Genomic DNA, 15,183 nt, shown 5'->3' on the forward strand with positions numbered 1-15,183 from the left:
TGACTTTAGAGGGACAGGAACTAACTTTTGAGAAAAAGAAAGGTCATTGCTAAGTTATTTTATTCAGTTATATCATTTAATGCTAACCACTCAATAGAATAGATATTGTTTCCATTTTATAGATAGGGAAACTGAGGCTCAGAGAGTCTAAGTAGCTTGCTGACGTTTCAGGAAGCCTTGATTCAAACCCCAAAGATTGTGGTTCTCCTCCCCCACCAAGCTGGCCCCTTCAGGCAAAGCTGAAGTTACAAACACTGTTGTCTGTCTTTATAAAGCACTCTAGGAAATTTGTTTCCTCCTAAAATGTAATTCGTTAACCCCGAGTCTCACTGACCGTATGAATGGAGGATCTTAGGGAAAGACAGAGTAAGTAAGAGGAAGGGCCTTTCCAGTCCCTTGGTTACCCTCCTTAGGTTTAATGATCTGATGGAAGTCGACTCCCCATCTTTTAGGAAAGTTTTCCTCCTTGTGAACATTCTAGAAAATAGTGGGTTGGCCAGAACAAACCTGGTCTGGAAAAAACAAAACGTGGCCATCCCACAGCGGAGTAATACAGGAACCCATTAAAGAAAAAATAAAAGTCATAGCCCCCAAAGAATACACCCACAGACACCAGTTTAGGAAACACTCCTTTTCTCATTTTTACCATCCCCTCAGCAGTCTTGGAGTTAAATAACTTGCCCACGTTCACACAGGTAGTAGTCACTGGAGCAGAAATTCAAACCCACGGGTGTCTCATTGCAAAGCTTTTTTGGTCCCCCACTCAGTTCTGCTCCACAGAACCTCGGGCCCCACGGAGGTGCTTCTGAGCCCAGTAAACAGTGACATATATTGTGTCAAACAATGAAGGTTGAAACAGTCCAAGGAGTCCACTCATCACTTTTACCTTCTTTATATGTTGGGATTCCAAATAATAATTATATCTGGGAAAACCAAATGAGTTCTAAAGCTAAAATCAGTTTGAAATCTATTCCAGCTTTAAAAATGCAAATCCTTTATTGCCTTCAAATACAGAGTGATTGGCTTACTGACTATCTCTATCCCAGTTTCTGTTCAACAAGTTGGAGGTCCAAGTTTCCCAAAACAATACCATACATGAGGAGCAAACTAGATTCAGGGACAGTTAATCCAGTGCTGATCACTGTTGCCATGTTGCAACTCATCAAGAATATTTCTTAGTCTGTTATCAGCTTTAAAAAAAAATTTTTTTTAATTGATTGATTGATGGATGGGCTGCGTTGGGTCTTCGTTGCTGCACACGGGCTTTCTCTAGTTGCCGCGAGCGGGGGAGCTACTCTTCTTTTCAATGCAAGGGCTTCTCATTGCGGTAGCTTCTCTTGTTGCAGAGCACGGGCTCTAGGCGAACAGGCTTCAGTAGTTGTGGCACATGGGCTTCAGTAGTTGTGGCTCGCGGGCTCTAGAGAGCAGGCTCGGTAGTTGTGGCGCACGGGCTTAGCTGCTGCGCGGCATGTGGGACCTTCCCGGACCAGGGCTCGAATCCATATCCCCTGCATTGGCAGGCAGATTCTTAACCACTGCGCCACCAGGGAAGCCCCTGTTATCAGCTTTTGATTTCAGAAACTTACACTCTCTGTGGGCCAAATTGTATATCCTCAGTATGGATATATGATACGGTTATTAATGCTTCATAGCCTGTGTCCAAACAACACAGCTAAGATCAGAGTGAGCAGGGACAGTCCACAACACGAAGTCCCAGCTCAAGTCTGCCAATGGAGCCAGGTCCTAACGGCCCTCCTTTCTGGGAAGAGATTGGCTCCCTGGCTATTAGGAGGCTGGTGCCTAGCCTCTCACTGTCACACAACGTAAGGCGGGGTCCTCTCCAGTGGGTCCTTGAATAACTTTATTGGTTTTGATTAGAGGTGATCTTGAAAATAGAGTCCTATCTGTGCCAAAAGAAGCAGAGTCGCTTCATGTAACAGGGTATTAGGGAGCCGCCTCTTGCTGCTCTGGGACTGGGAACCATGCCCAGAGCTGGGGACGAAGAGGAGTTACAGCTCTACATTCCCCGGGCAGCCGCCCATCACTGAGGCCAGGGACTCCCCAGGGCTGGCCCAGACGGCCCAGCTGGCCCTTTCACCATGGCACCCATCATCCATCTCCCCTCCATTCCTAGTCTGTATTTGAAGATGGGGGAGGGGAGTTCTCAGAGTCATTGGGGGTACACTTCTTGCCTAACCCCAAAGCCATGTGACGGAAGAATTCCAAGAGAATTAATTACAGAAATTGGAGCATCTGCAAAAGAAAAGAGAAAAAAAAAAAGCTGACTATTTGCTGAGCTGGGAACCTGCAGGTCCACACGCAGCTCTGCCATCCAGGGAGACTGGGGCGAGGCTGCAAAGTGGCCCCAGGAGTTCATAGGGGGACATAGAGATTGATTGATGCCTGCTGCCCATCTGGAGATTTCTGAAGGAGGAGGCTTGTGGAAGGAGCCCATGGCAAGGGCTCAGATGGAGCTGTGGAGAGTGAGTCTGGGAATAGGATGGGGGCGTTCCTTTGGACATTATACGAAATGAAGATAATAGTGTACTACTTTAGAGGTCTGTAGTCAGGAGAATTCCGGGGTGTTTGCCCCGAAACCCACAAATTCTCCAATTCTCTGATACCAACCCAGTGTCAACGATTCATTTCAGTTCTGACACTACCTGGCTTTAGCATCACATAGCACAAGTTCAAGAACTCAGTCCCACAAGACCACTCCCACTTCAGATGCCAGTCACAAGTCCAGGGCCACCACATTAACTAGTATGGTTATTTTTACCCTCCTTCCCACAAAGTCAACCTCACGTTCGAGAATTTTCTGGGAAGGCTCACAGAAATCAGGAAACCACTTGACTTATGTTTAACGAACATTTACTAGTTTTTTAGAAAGAGTGCAATTCAGAAACAAGCCAAAAGGAAACGATGCACAGGGCAAAGGATGAGGGAGGGAGGTACAAGGTTGCACGTCCTCTCCAGGCATGCCCGCTGCACCCCCCCACCCCCTGCCCCAGCACAGTGATGTGTTCACCAACCTGGAAGCTCTCCAGATCTCATTGTCAAGAATTTGTATATTTCAATCGCCAGCCTCCCCCTTCTCCCCTCCCCATAGGTCAGCGGTCTAAGCCCTTGATCTTTCTGGGAACCAGCCCCATTGTGAGGCTATCTAAGGGCTGCGCCCTAAGTCACCTCAAATATATTTCTTATACCACAAAGATTAAATGAGAGAGCATATCTGAAGTGCTCGACCCAGGCTCTGGTACCCAGCAAGCATTTGATGAACATTAGCTAGTGTGGCGACTTCCCCCTCTTTCCATCCTCCACTTTCTCCTGACCACCTCTCTCAGGGTTCTTTTTTGCCTTTGTCTCCTCCCTGCCCCCACTAAAAGGCCTCACCAGTGGTCACCCTCAGGGCTAGAGGCTGCTGACTATACTATTCAATGGTTTTGTGGTTTGTACTCAAATTTTCCATGTTAATCTTCCTCTTCTTCAGGTAGAGAGTTTTGAGTTCTCCCAGCCCTGAATTAGAACCGAGAAGGGCTCAGAACACCCACCAAAACACTCCCCCTGCCCAGCCACCTTTTTCTCTGCCTTTCTACATGTCAGACACACCTTCTGAGTCAAGCCCCTTTAAGAGGTGCTTTGCAGAGGACTAACACAAATCACTCCGTGTTTGCAGTACACCGCTAGTGCCAAGAGCAAATGCTTTAAAAATAGCACTTTCGGTATTAACTGCTAACAAAGCAAGAATTGGCTGCTTCTGGCTACAATTTGCATTTGGGATTTTTTTTTTTTTAAGCTGATGCATAGCAGGTGACCTTTTAAGTAAAGTTTTTGGCCAGTTCTCAAGTGCACTGTAATGAAAGCTCCTTAGTGCTGTTGGCTTTTTTTTTTTTTTAACACCTTTATGAGACCTAGCTCACATACCATACAGTTCACCCACTTAAAGTGTAAAATTCAGTGGATTTTAGTACTTTCACAGATGTGGGTAACCATCACCACAGTCAAATTTAAAACATGTTCATCAACCCAGTAAAGAAACCCTGTATGAATTTTATTTTTATTTATTTATTTATGTTTGGCTGTGTTGGGTCTTTGTTGCTGTGTGCGGGCTTTCTCTAGTTGCTGGGAGCGGGGTTGCGGCGCGCAGGCTTCTCATTGCGGTGGCTTCTCTTGTTGCAGAGCACGGGCACTAGGTGAGCGGGCTCAGTAGTTGTGGCTCATGGGTTCTAGAGCGCAGGCTCAGTAGTTGTGGTGCACGGGCTTAGTTGCTCCGCAGGCATGTGGGATCTTCCCGGACCAGGGCTCAAACCCGTGTCCCCTGCGTTGGCAGGCGGATTCTTAACCTCTTCGCCACCAGGGACGTCCCAGAAACCCTGTATGCTTTAGCTGTCATACCCCCTATTCTTTTATCCTCAATCCCACCCCAGCCCTAGGCAATCACTAATCTTCCTATCTCTGTAGATTTCCCTGTTCTAGACGCTTCATATGAATGGGATCCTTTAATATGTGGTCTTTTGGACTAGCTTCTTTGAAAGTGCTTTAATTTTTATGTGTATCCCTTTTAGGATTCAGGTTTAAGAAATGTTGGTCCAAATTTGCGGCTAACTTTTAGCCGGTTGAAACAGCCATTCATTGAAGGGGAATGAGAATGATACCACCTTGGAGTCATCAGGAAAAGTTCCTGAATGCAGGAAAAAATCTGATACTTTTCAGATTGGTTAGTTCATCTCTATTTGAGGGCTGAGCATTATGGTTACATAATATATCAATTCCTAGCCAGTTACTGCTTAGCCCTTTTTCATTTAACATTTATCAAAGACTTCTAATTTCAGTTAACAGGGCAAGCCCCTGTTGGCTATAGTCCTTTGTGGTTCAAATTGAAAGCGTAATTAATCACGGAGACTTTATATCTCAGTGATCGTCGGCTAATAATATTGCCTCTGAAATGCAAGCTGCGCTCCAGCCAGGCTGAGATCTCCTGCGGGTTTCTCCTGGCACCTCCCAGGTGTGAGACTGATCCTGACAAATCCAGGGACACAGTTTCACATGGGCTGCGCTAATCAAAGCCCTTAGCGTCACCTTTGTTCTGCTTTGTCGCAAGTGCGAGATGGATGAAATTTGAGTGTGTGACTGACCCCGGGGAGAGGACAGAGGAAGCCTTCTAAAGAAGATGCGCCCGCACGGAAGGAAGTGTGACCAGCGAGGTCCATCTGGCCCCGGGGAGAAGCCCTGACACCAGCGCGGCTCCCTCCATAAAGATGGGCTTTAATGACAAGGGTCCAAGTTGCCACCTGCCAAGCCTGGGGAGCACCGATCGGATCCAGAGCCAGGGCTCTCACTGGGGATGAATTTAGAAGCCCCCCAGCTGGAGGAACTTGCAGCCTGGTGCGTTCCCAGCTAGCCAGCTGCTGGGCAGAGCCCTCAAGGCAAGAGCATTGACCAAGAAGGTGAACAAGCAGAGGAAGAGTTACAGGGTAATCTAGAAGATTTCCCTTGTGAAAACCTCTCTGACTTGGTGTTAGAGGTTGGCCTGGTTCCCCACAAAAAGATATGTTGAAGTCCTGACCCCCAGTACCTGAGAGTGTGACCTTACTTGGAAATACGGCCTTTACAGAGGTAATCAAATGAAAATGAGGTTCAGTGCGCTGTAATCCAATATGATTGTGTCCTTATGAAGGGGAAATTTAGAGACAGAGACAGACATACACAGAAGGAAGATGATGTGAAGACACACGGGGGGGACGCCACGTGACTGGAGTTACATCTACAAGTCAAGGAACACCAGAATTCCCAGCACACCAAACCACCAGAATTAGCAAAGAGGCATGGAACAGATTCTCCTTTACAACCCCCGGAGGGAACCTGCTCTACTGACACCTTGGTCTCAGACTTCTAGCCTCCAGAACCGTGAGACAATAAATTTCTGTTAAGCCACCCAGTTTGTGGGTGGCTTAACACAAAGTGGGTGTTAAGTGGGTGGTACTTTGTTATGATAGCTCTAGCAAACTTATACAGCTAGGTTCCCCATTAGGGAAACAAGCTCCACCCTAGCTTGGACGATTACTGGAAGGAAAGGATTGCATTTATCTCTGTGTCGTTCTCAACTCTTCAGGAGGAAAGCTTTTATATAACCCCTAAGATGCTTGAAGTTGTCTGGTTTCAAGGCTGGCCCATCCTGACATGGGGAAATAGCTGCAGTGTGTCCACCTGCCAGGGAAGCTCCCAGCTTGGATGGACCAGCTCCTTTGTGTGCCCCTATGTGGTTCCAGAACCTTGGTGAAATCAGTAAAATCCCTTCCTTTAAGGGATAGGCCTACAGTAGGGCAATCTGCTTTGCTCTCTGCTTTGTCAACTTGGAACAGTGTTCCTGAAACGTAAGAGAAAGAGGGAAAGGAATTGATTCTAAGATTGAAGACTATCATTTGTCCTTGGCCCAGAACCTAGTCATGAGAGTCCAATAAGCAAAAACCCTTTTCTTGGGATTTCTTCCGCCACCATACTTAATGGACACTGACAGGTGACAGCTTCCAGAAAATGGAAATGCCCACCCTGCCTCTCACTGACACAAGAACACCAGCATTATGGTGGGCAGCCATATTTTTTGGCACTTATTTTTCTGTACACTCAACCACAGGATAACAATCAAGTAAAAATAATCCTACAGCACTTAAGATATTCCTGCTGCCTTTCTTCTGAGGAGCTAAGTGAGATTTGAGAAAATTGAAATCTCTTAAGGATGTTTCAGTATCATGTGCTTCTTAAAGCTCTGGGATATCTCCTGTATATCATGCATCACCTATTGGGTGTTGGGCTGGGGACTTCACTGACATTATCCAATTTAAGCCTTGCAACAGTCCCACAAGGGAATTAGTATTAACACCATCCTGCAGGTGAGGAGGCTGAAGCCGCCCTCTGACAGATTGTGACAGAATTTCAGATGAGAATCCATATGGTCTGGGAGCAGGGAGCCCAGGTCTGGGAGTCAGGTTGACCTGAGCTTGAGGCCTGGAGAACTGTGGATAAGTCAGCAATCACCTCTGAGCTTCAGGCTCCTCGTGTGGAGCACAGAGATGACATTTGTACCTTATGGTAGTGGTTAAACCTTGGCTGTATGTTTGGATCACCTGGGGAGCTTTTGAAATGCTGGATGCACAGACCCCACCCAAGACCGATTTGATCAGAAGCATTAGGGATTTAACCATACTCCTCACCCCCAGCGGTTTCTCTCACAGTTCTGGAGGACAGAAGTTCTTCGTGACGGTGAGGCTCTGGGGAAGAATCCTTTCTTGCCTCTTCTGGCTTCTGGCAGCTCCAGGAGTTCTGTGGTTTGTGGCTGCATATCTCCAACCTCTGCCTCCAACTTCACGTGGCCTCCTTTCTGTGTCTTCTTTTCTGTCCCTTATCAGGACACTTGTTATTGGATTTAGGGCCCACCCTCTTAATCTAGGATGAGCTTGTCTCTAGAGCCTTAGTTTCATTACATCTGCAAAGACCTTTTTTCCCAAAGAAGATCTCATTCATAGGTACTAGGGATGAGGACTTGGACATATCTTTTGGGGGGTCACCAACCCACTACAGAGAACTTTCACTGTGTTTTCTGATTGCACCGGGTTGGGATCCAGCAAGAGTTTGGAGATGCATAATCTCTCAGTCACAGTAAAGTCAAATTTTATGTCCTTTTATAATAGGCCAGGGCTTCCCTGGTGGCGCGGTGGTTAAGAATCCGCCTGCCAATGCAGGGCACATGGGTTCGAGCCCTGGTCCGGGAAGATCCCACATGCTGCGGAGCAACTAAGCCCGTGCGCCACAACTACTGAACTGCACTCTAGAGCCCTCGAGGCACAACTACTGAGCCTGTGTGCCACAACTACTGAAGCCCGCGCACCTAGAGCCCGTGCTCTGCAACAAAAGAAGCCACTGCAATGAGAAGACTACGCACCGCAACAAAGAGTAGCCCCTGCTCGCCACAACTAGAGAAAGCCCGTGCGCAGCAACGAAGACCCAATGCAGCCAAAAATAAATAAATTAATTAATTAATTAAAAATTTAAAAATACTATAGCAGCTATAGAAAGAAATACAAACTAGAAAATTAAAAAATAATTTTAAAAAAGTTGTAAGAAAGATCGACTGCTGTATGAATGGGGCAATTGAGATATTTATGTTCACAAACTCGAGAGAATGAGAGTTGAAGATAATAATTTCCAGAAGAATGAGTATTTGGGGGGAAGGTGGGGAGGAGAAATAGAGGGGGAGGGGAAAAGGCAGAAAGTTTGCAGTGACCAGAATACTTCAGATAAGACCCAGTGGTTTGATTTTTTTAATTGTATTCGTTTATCAGCTGGATGTTCGTTTCTGATCTTGAGTTTTGATTAAAGGAGTCCTCTGGTAAATCCCTCTCCCTTACTTCCCTCCAGCTCTCTGAAAGTGAATCCCTAATTGTAGGCCATGTATGAGATTTACTAGATGAAATCAGCAGCTGTGGATATGACACCAGACTCGCAAAAAATCAACACACTGTTGCCATAAAAAGCCCAATTGTTAATTGCTTCTTTGGCATCTGGCTATAACAAAAACACCCTTTTGCTGTTTAATATTCAAAGTAAATGTACTGGAAAGAACATTGGGCTAGAATTAAGGGAGGCGGGGATTCTTGTCCCAGCTCTGTTACCAAGTGCCCGTGGTTTGGGAACAAAACGTTTCATTTTCTCAGGCCTCAGTATCCTTATCCATAAAACCGAGGGTATGAAGTCAAATTACCACTTCCAGTTTAAAAATCCCATTCCGCATCTTGAAAATACAGCACACTTCTCATACCCCTCTAGTCTTTTCCCAAAGCTCTGTTTCACGAATGCCTGATATCATTTTATAATTTTGTGGTTCGATCGGGAGCCACATGTGAATTTAAGTGTCTGCATAGTTTTCACTTTGCCGGCAGTACTTTTCAGGTCTTATTCAGAAGTGAAGTTTTCTGTGAGGCCCCACAACTCTTAGTTGCTTTGGAAATGCAATCTGCCGGTGTTCCACGTTTAATATTACAGAGTCTTACATTATTCTTGAGATGTCTGGAATCTACACGAAGATTCTAGGATAGGTATCATGTCAAGATCCACAGTGGCTGGCTGAAGGAACAAGCCGAGGCTAGTCCATGAATCAGGGACTCACGCTGGGGAGGGGAGCGTGGGGTGCAGCCAGCTGACCCAGGGGCCTCCATCTTCAGGCTTCTCTCAGGCCCAGTGCACAGGACCTGAGACAAGTGAAAGCAGCTCAGGCCACGGCCACACTTCCTTTGTTGACTGGGTCCTTTGTCTCTTAAATGTCTGGGTTGCCAGGAGCTTTGCCTTCTTGCTTTCAACTGCTCGCTGGCACTGCAACTGCCCTTTATTTACCCAGTTGCTAACCAGAGTAGGATAACCTCCACTCAGGTTCACGAGGGTTTGCCTGTGTGTATTCTGGTCGGCCACAGCGTGGAGGTCGTGTCTTTTGAGCCTCAAGATAGTTGTCCATGTGCTGATAATCATACTCATCACTTGCCTCTTGCGGGAAAGTCAAAGGGCAGGTGGGAAAAGAAACCAGCTTCCCCTGTTTAACTCCAGCTCTTGTGTTTTAAGTTTCAGGAACTGCTTGGCAGCCATACATTTCCTTGTGTATAGTTTTCAAGGGTGTAGCTAATTGTATGAACTTTCGGTGAGTTCTGGGAAAAAAGAAAGCAGCATTGCTTCTCTTCGTCTTTGGAGATCCAGTTATTGCATCTGTTTTGGAATCCATTTGAGGCTCCTGTTTTGTTATCTCTTGCTGAGTAACAATTCATCCAAGAATTTAGTGGCTTAAAACAACAGTGTATTGGTTCTCACAATTCTGCCATCTCGATTGGGCTTAGCTGGGCAGGATCTTCTGTTCCTTGTGGTATATGCTTGGACTGAAATATCAGACGGCTCTTTCGCTCATGTGCTGGCTTCTCAGCTGGAATGAGCGAGCATCTCTCCACATGGCCCTCCACATGGCAGGCTTGGGCTTCCTCACAGCATGGTGGTCTCAGGGTGATCAAGCTAGATTTTTTACATTGTGGCAGACTTCCCGTTTCCAGCTTGAGCCTGCGAGCCACAACTACCGAAGCCCGCGTGGCACTACTACTACCCCCAGGGCAAAGAAATCTGGTTGAGGGGAAGCATAATGTAATACCTGGTTCTGTGCCTGCCCACAGTGTGCATTCAGTAAACACACTTAGGATAATGATTTTTTTTTTTTTTTGGCTGCATTGGGTCTTTGTTGCTGTGCGTGGGCTTTCTCTAGTTGCGGCGAGTGGGACTACTCTTCATTGCAGTGAGCGGGCTTCTCGTTGTAGTGGCTTCTCTTGTTGCAGAGCACGGGCTCTAGGCGCGTGGGCTTCAGTAGTTGTGGCATGCAGGCTCAGTAGTTGTGGCTCACGGGCTCTAGAGCGCAGGCTCAGTAGTTGTGGTGCACGGGCTTAGTTGCTCCGCGGCACGTGGGATCTTTCCAGACCAGGGCTCAAACCCATGTCCCCTGCATCGGCAGATGGATTCTCAACCACTGCGCCCCAAGGGAAGCCCCAGGATAATGATTATTATAGTATTACTTTATGCAAGAATATCAGGAGGGACCTCCCTGGCGGTCCAGTGGTTAGGACTCCGCAATTTCACTGCCGAGGGCACAGGTTCAATCCCTGGTCGGGAAAGTAAGATCCCGCAAGCAGCATGGTAATGGCCAAAAAAAAAAGAATATCAGCAAACCCAGAGCCAGTGCACACCCTGAAAAACCCTACTGAGGTAGTAGATAGCATTTTTTATATTTCATTTATGTATTTTCATAGCTTTATTGGCATCTAATTTACATACCATAAAGTTCATCCATTTAGAGTGTTCAGCTCAATGGTTTTTAGCATATTTACAGAGTTGTGAGCCATCACCTTAAATATAATTTTAGAGCATTTTCATCACCTCAAAAATAACTTTGTTCCCATAGCAGTCATTCCCCATACTATCTCCCTCTCCCGGCCTTAGGCCACTAATCTACGTTTTCCATGGATTTGCCTATTCTGGATATTTTACATAAATGGAATTAGACACTGTGGCTTTTGGTGACTGGTTTCTTTCGCTTGGCTTCCCTTATTCACTTATTTCGTGTAAAAAGATAGTTGAACTTTTCAGTTATCATTTCTTTGATTTTTTTTTTTTTTTCTCCAGGATCCTAAACACTTCAAGTCAGAGAAGACAGGACGGGGCCAGTTAAGGGAAGGCTGGAGAGATAGTCATCAGCCCATCATGTGTTCCTACAAGCTGGTGACTGTGAAGTTCGAGGTCTGGGGGCTTCAGACCAGAGTGGAACAATTTGTACACAAGGTAAGTAAATGGACAGCAGTTCCCAGGCTATGGACAAAGTAACTGTCTTTATTGTGAGCTGGAGTGCCCAATGCCCAACAGATGTATAAGCGCTCAGCCAACACAAGGTACCTGCATCTAGAAAACCCTTTTTTCATGGAAATGCATTTTGTCTACTGTTTAATTTTCTTCCACTAATAGATATCTTACACTTTATCTCTCATTCTGTGACCTCCATGTCTATTGGGTGAGTATGTTCAGGAAGTTGGGCTTTCAAAATATACTTCTCTCTTTGGCATCAGGCTAATCTAGTTCCAGAGAAAGGAACTTGTACTTGGTCCTTGGGTACTCGGTTTCAGACAGAAGCACAGGGTGTATCTGTATGTGCAGTCCCCCCAAGGATAGTTCTCACTCAAAAGATCCTGCATATGTAGACACCTGAGGTAGAAGTTGCCCCAAGAGACAGAACAGGAAATCCCAGTGGTCCCATTAGATGGTGTACCCCAGCATTTCTGCCCTTTCAATAATTCTGCTACCAAAGAATTATTAACAACCTCAAAACACAGATTTCAATTGTATGCCTGCTTTGACTAAACATGTTAATGTTGTAGCAGGAACCCATTTGGGGTGATGATTTAAGTTTGTTAGGGGCTTCTCACATAACTCTTATCCTCATGGAAATTAATGGGAAATACAGTGTTGAGCATTGCCCTTTGTAACTCCTATTTTCATGAAAATAAATACTACCCAAGTTGTCTCTACATTCCAGGTAGGCTGGATATCTGTTTATTTTTCCACTTAAAAACTGATAAAGAATAGCTTTCTGAAATTCTTTTGGGGGCACTGGAATTTAACCTTAATGCACTGAGCTTTTTGTTACTCAGATGGATTTATCTGCTGAGCTTGAGGGGGCCAGTTGACAATAAAATGTGTAAATCTTGAATTTGGGTCCAAGAAAGAGATTGAACTTGGGCTCCTGATAATAGCAGACCCCAGAGCAAATTTGAAGCAGAGAAGTGTACTGATCTGCTGAGCTCCAGAATCCATTCTGCCCAGCCCGGGGTGGGAGCCAAGTGGCACACAGAGAAATCAAGCTCTGGGACCTCTTGTTTTCCTGCTGTGTCCCAGTTATTAAGCAGGAACACAGTCCAGGCTCTCAGAGTAAATATTTTCCAGCCTCAGCTCTGGGTCAAGCTCCAGCTATATATTCTTGACTTCCTACAACATCCCACCTTTTTTTTTAAACCCCAAATGATCTCCTCTTATCAGGGCCACTACCATAGTATGTTTTATTATCTCCTCTTCTCACAAAGCATATTTAGATTGCCACAGGGCTCACTGTGTTTCTTTTCTAGTTTTGAGAATCCATTTCTTTAAAATACTTCCAAGAATTACGCTCTAGTAATAGGCATTCCCATTGCCCATTTCCAAATATAATGAAGTGTTATCAACACCCCCCAAACACACCTGCTGTGGCACATGAGCCACTAATGAGTATCTGAGGCTAGCATTTGCACGGGTTTTAAGTGCCAGGGATGCCTTTCTCTGAACACCTTTGTGTTTGAAGAATCTATTCACAGTTAAGGGGAAAAAATGTTCGAAAGCAAGCCATTAGCACATTATTGAATTCTTGTTTCCAGTAGACAGCTGTGTTGTGCTTAATGCAATAGGGTGTATTTACTGATGCCTCAATGCTGTTCTTTTGATCTCCATGAATTTGACACACTCAGCACTCAAGTGCGTATGGCTTCATGTTGTTTCTTATTTTCATTACATGTTTCCTCCTTCCGAATTACAAAAGCCTCACTAGATATCCAGAGGCCTGGAGTAATAAACACTTCATTATGAAAGCTCCCCTTGTCTCTGCAAATTCACTGAATTAAAATCCTTCATTTATTGAAACATGCTTGAACCTTCTGCAAGAGGTTTTTGACAATTGCTAGATTTGTTTGGCAGGAAGAAAGGAATGTTGGAGGGAGAGCGTTGAGTATCTAAGAAATGTAAAAAGGCATATTTACACAAGACAAAAAAAAGAATACCATGAAATAAAAGCACATAAATGGTATATAACACACAAACCCTATAGAATTATTTTTCTTAGTCTTCTATTGCCGTTATGTGTCACCATAAGAAACAATTTCATTCCTTTTGTCTCCAGTCAAGTTCATTATTCCCATTACGTTCTACTCTGGTTCAGGTCTCTTATTTCACATCTTTCAAGAATAGTTGAGTAAACTGCTCCCCCCCACCTTTTATTACATGAAAAGCAAGCCTAGAAAGATACTTACTTCTCTTGAATCCCACACCTTCAATTATTTTTTTAAAAAATTAAGCAATATTTAGGATACTTCATTAGAAAAGAGAGAGTTTTAAGTGCTTTTGGCTTAGAAGTGACTTGCTACCCAGACAAATGTTCTTGATTTCCAACATTTATGACCTCCCGGCACCAGTGAGACGCACCCTTCCACAAAAGAAAAGTAGAACCTGTTTTAGGTAAAGATAAATGAAGAGAAAAATCTTAAGGTGATCAGTCCTAGAGATTCATTCCAGTCACTGCTGTGTGACTGCAAGTCGTTGTCATTAGTGTGAACAACCTCCAGCCCAACGTTCAAGTAAGATAAAGGGATTAATTTACAGCAGGTGTATGGACACCATGGAAAGGGCTGAGAGTATGTCAGCCCCTAATTGTCATCACATATGGCCAGAGGGATGGAGAAATTTGTAATTGCCAGGATTCCAAGAATTGGCAACCATCCCTTTTCCAGATAGTTTTAATCAAACCTGGTATTCTGTCAAACATCCTTCTTTTGCTTTTTTAGGTGGTCCGAGATATTCTTCTGATTGGACATAGACAGGCTTTTGCATGGGTTGATGAGTGGTATGGTAAGTCAACTTCCCCAAAATCACTCATAGAACAACTTCATAACATGTTGGCTTGGGCTTTCAGTCCATCTGGCTTCAACTGCTACCTAGAAAGACAACAACAAAGGCAGGGCTATTGCTTCCTGTATTGGAAACAGCACTGTCCATGGGACATAATGAAGAAGAATGTAATGATAGAAGCTTGGTCTAAAATAACCACAACACTTAGTTATTGACTAAGTAGGACCTCAGTATGTTTGATGCTTGCATACTTGATAATGCAGGGCTCCATCATTCTCTGTTGGATGGGCTTCCAACCCATCCTAATTTATCCCAAACTTCAAGATCAGTGCTGTGTGAAGCATCATATCAAGTGAAAGCAGTCCTTTGATTTAGAGACTATTGGAAACACTCCCTCACCAAAAACATAAGGACTCTGTAAGAATTCAAGGACAAAGGCATTGGTACCCCCTTACTTCTAACTGAGACTATTGTTCTGGCTTTGTTTTGTTTTGTTTTGTTTTGTTTTTTGCGGTACACAGGCCTCTCACTGTTGTGGCCTCTCCCATTGTGGAGCACAGGCTCTGGACGCGCAGGCTCAGCGGCCATGGCTCACAGGCCTAGTCACTCCGCGGCATGTGGGCTCTTCCCAGACCGGGGCATGGCCCTGCGTCGGCAGGCAGACTCTCAACCACTGCACCACCAGGGAAGCCCCAATGTTCTGGCTTTTTTTTTTTTTAATGTTTTGGGAAGAATTAAACAAGTTCTGTATATTTCCAGTAAATGGAAAGAAACAAGGTTTGTTTCATCCCATGATGGATGGACGACCCTTCCCATATCCCCAGTACTATCATTTTGTCCACGTGAATCCTTGACATTCCCAGAATCAGTCATCGGAGGCTAGTGTCCTTGACTATAAAAAGAAACAAACTATAAAAAGAAACAAATGTGACTTGGGTCATATCTGATTGCCTAATGAAATGT

The 15,183-nt window shown here is 44.9% G+C and overlaps 1 protein-coding gene across 1 annotated transcript in view; it reads left to right on the forward strand.

Annotated features, from left to right (window-relative positions):
• The window catches only part of PITPNC1 (phosphatidylinositol transfer protein cytoplasmic 1), a 263,263-nt gene that overhangs the window by 234,647 nt on the left and 13,433 nt on the right, over positions 1–15,183 (forward strand). The window contains exons 7-8 of the mRNA XM_081219706.1: positions 11,203–11,358; positions 14,157–14,220. Of these exons, the coding sequence (XP_081075832.1) occupies positions 11,203–11,358; positions 14,157–14,220 (220 nt within the window). The remainder of the gene's footprint in view (positions 1–11,202; positions 11,359–14,156; positions 14,221–15,183) is intronic.

The sequence above is a fragment of the Mesoplodon bidens genome (genome assembly GCF_964165515.1).
Source record: "Mesoplodon bidens genome assembly, chromosome: 19".
Classification (NCBI taxonomy): Eukaryota; Metazoa; Chordata; class Mammalia; order Artiodactyla; family Ziphiidae; genus Mesoplodon; species Mesoplodon bidens.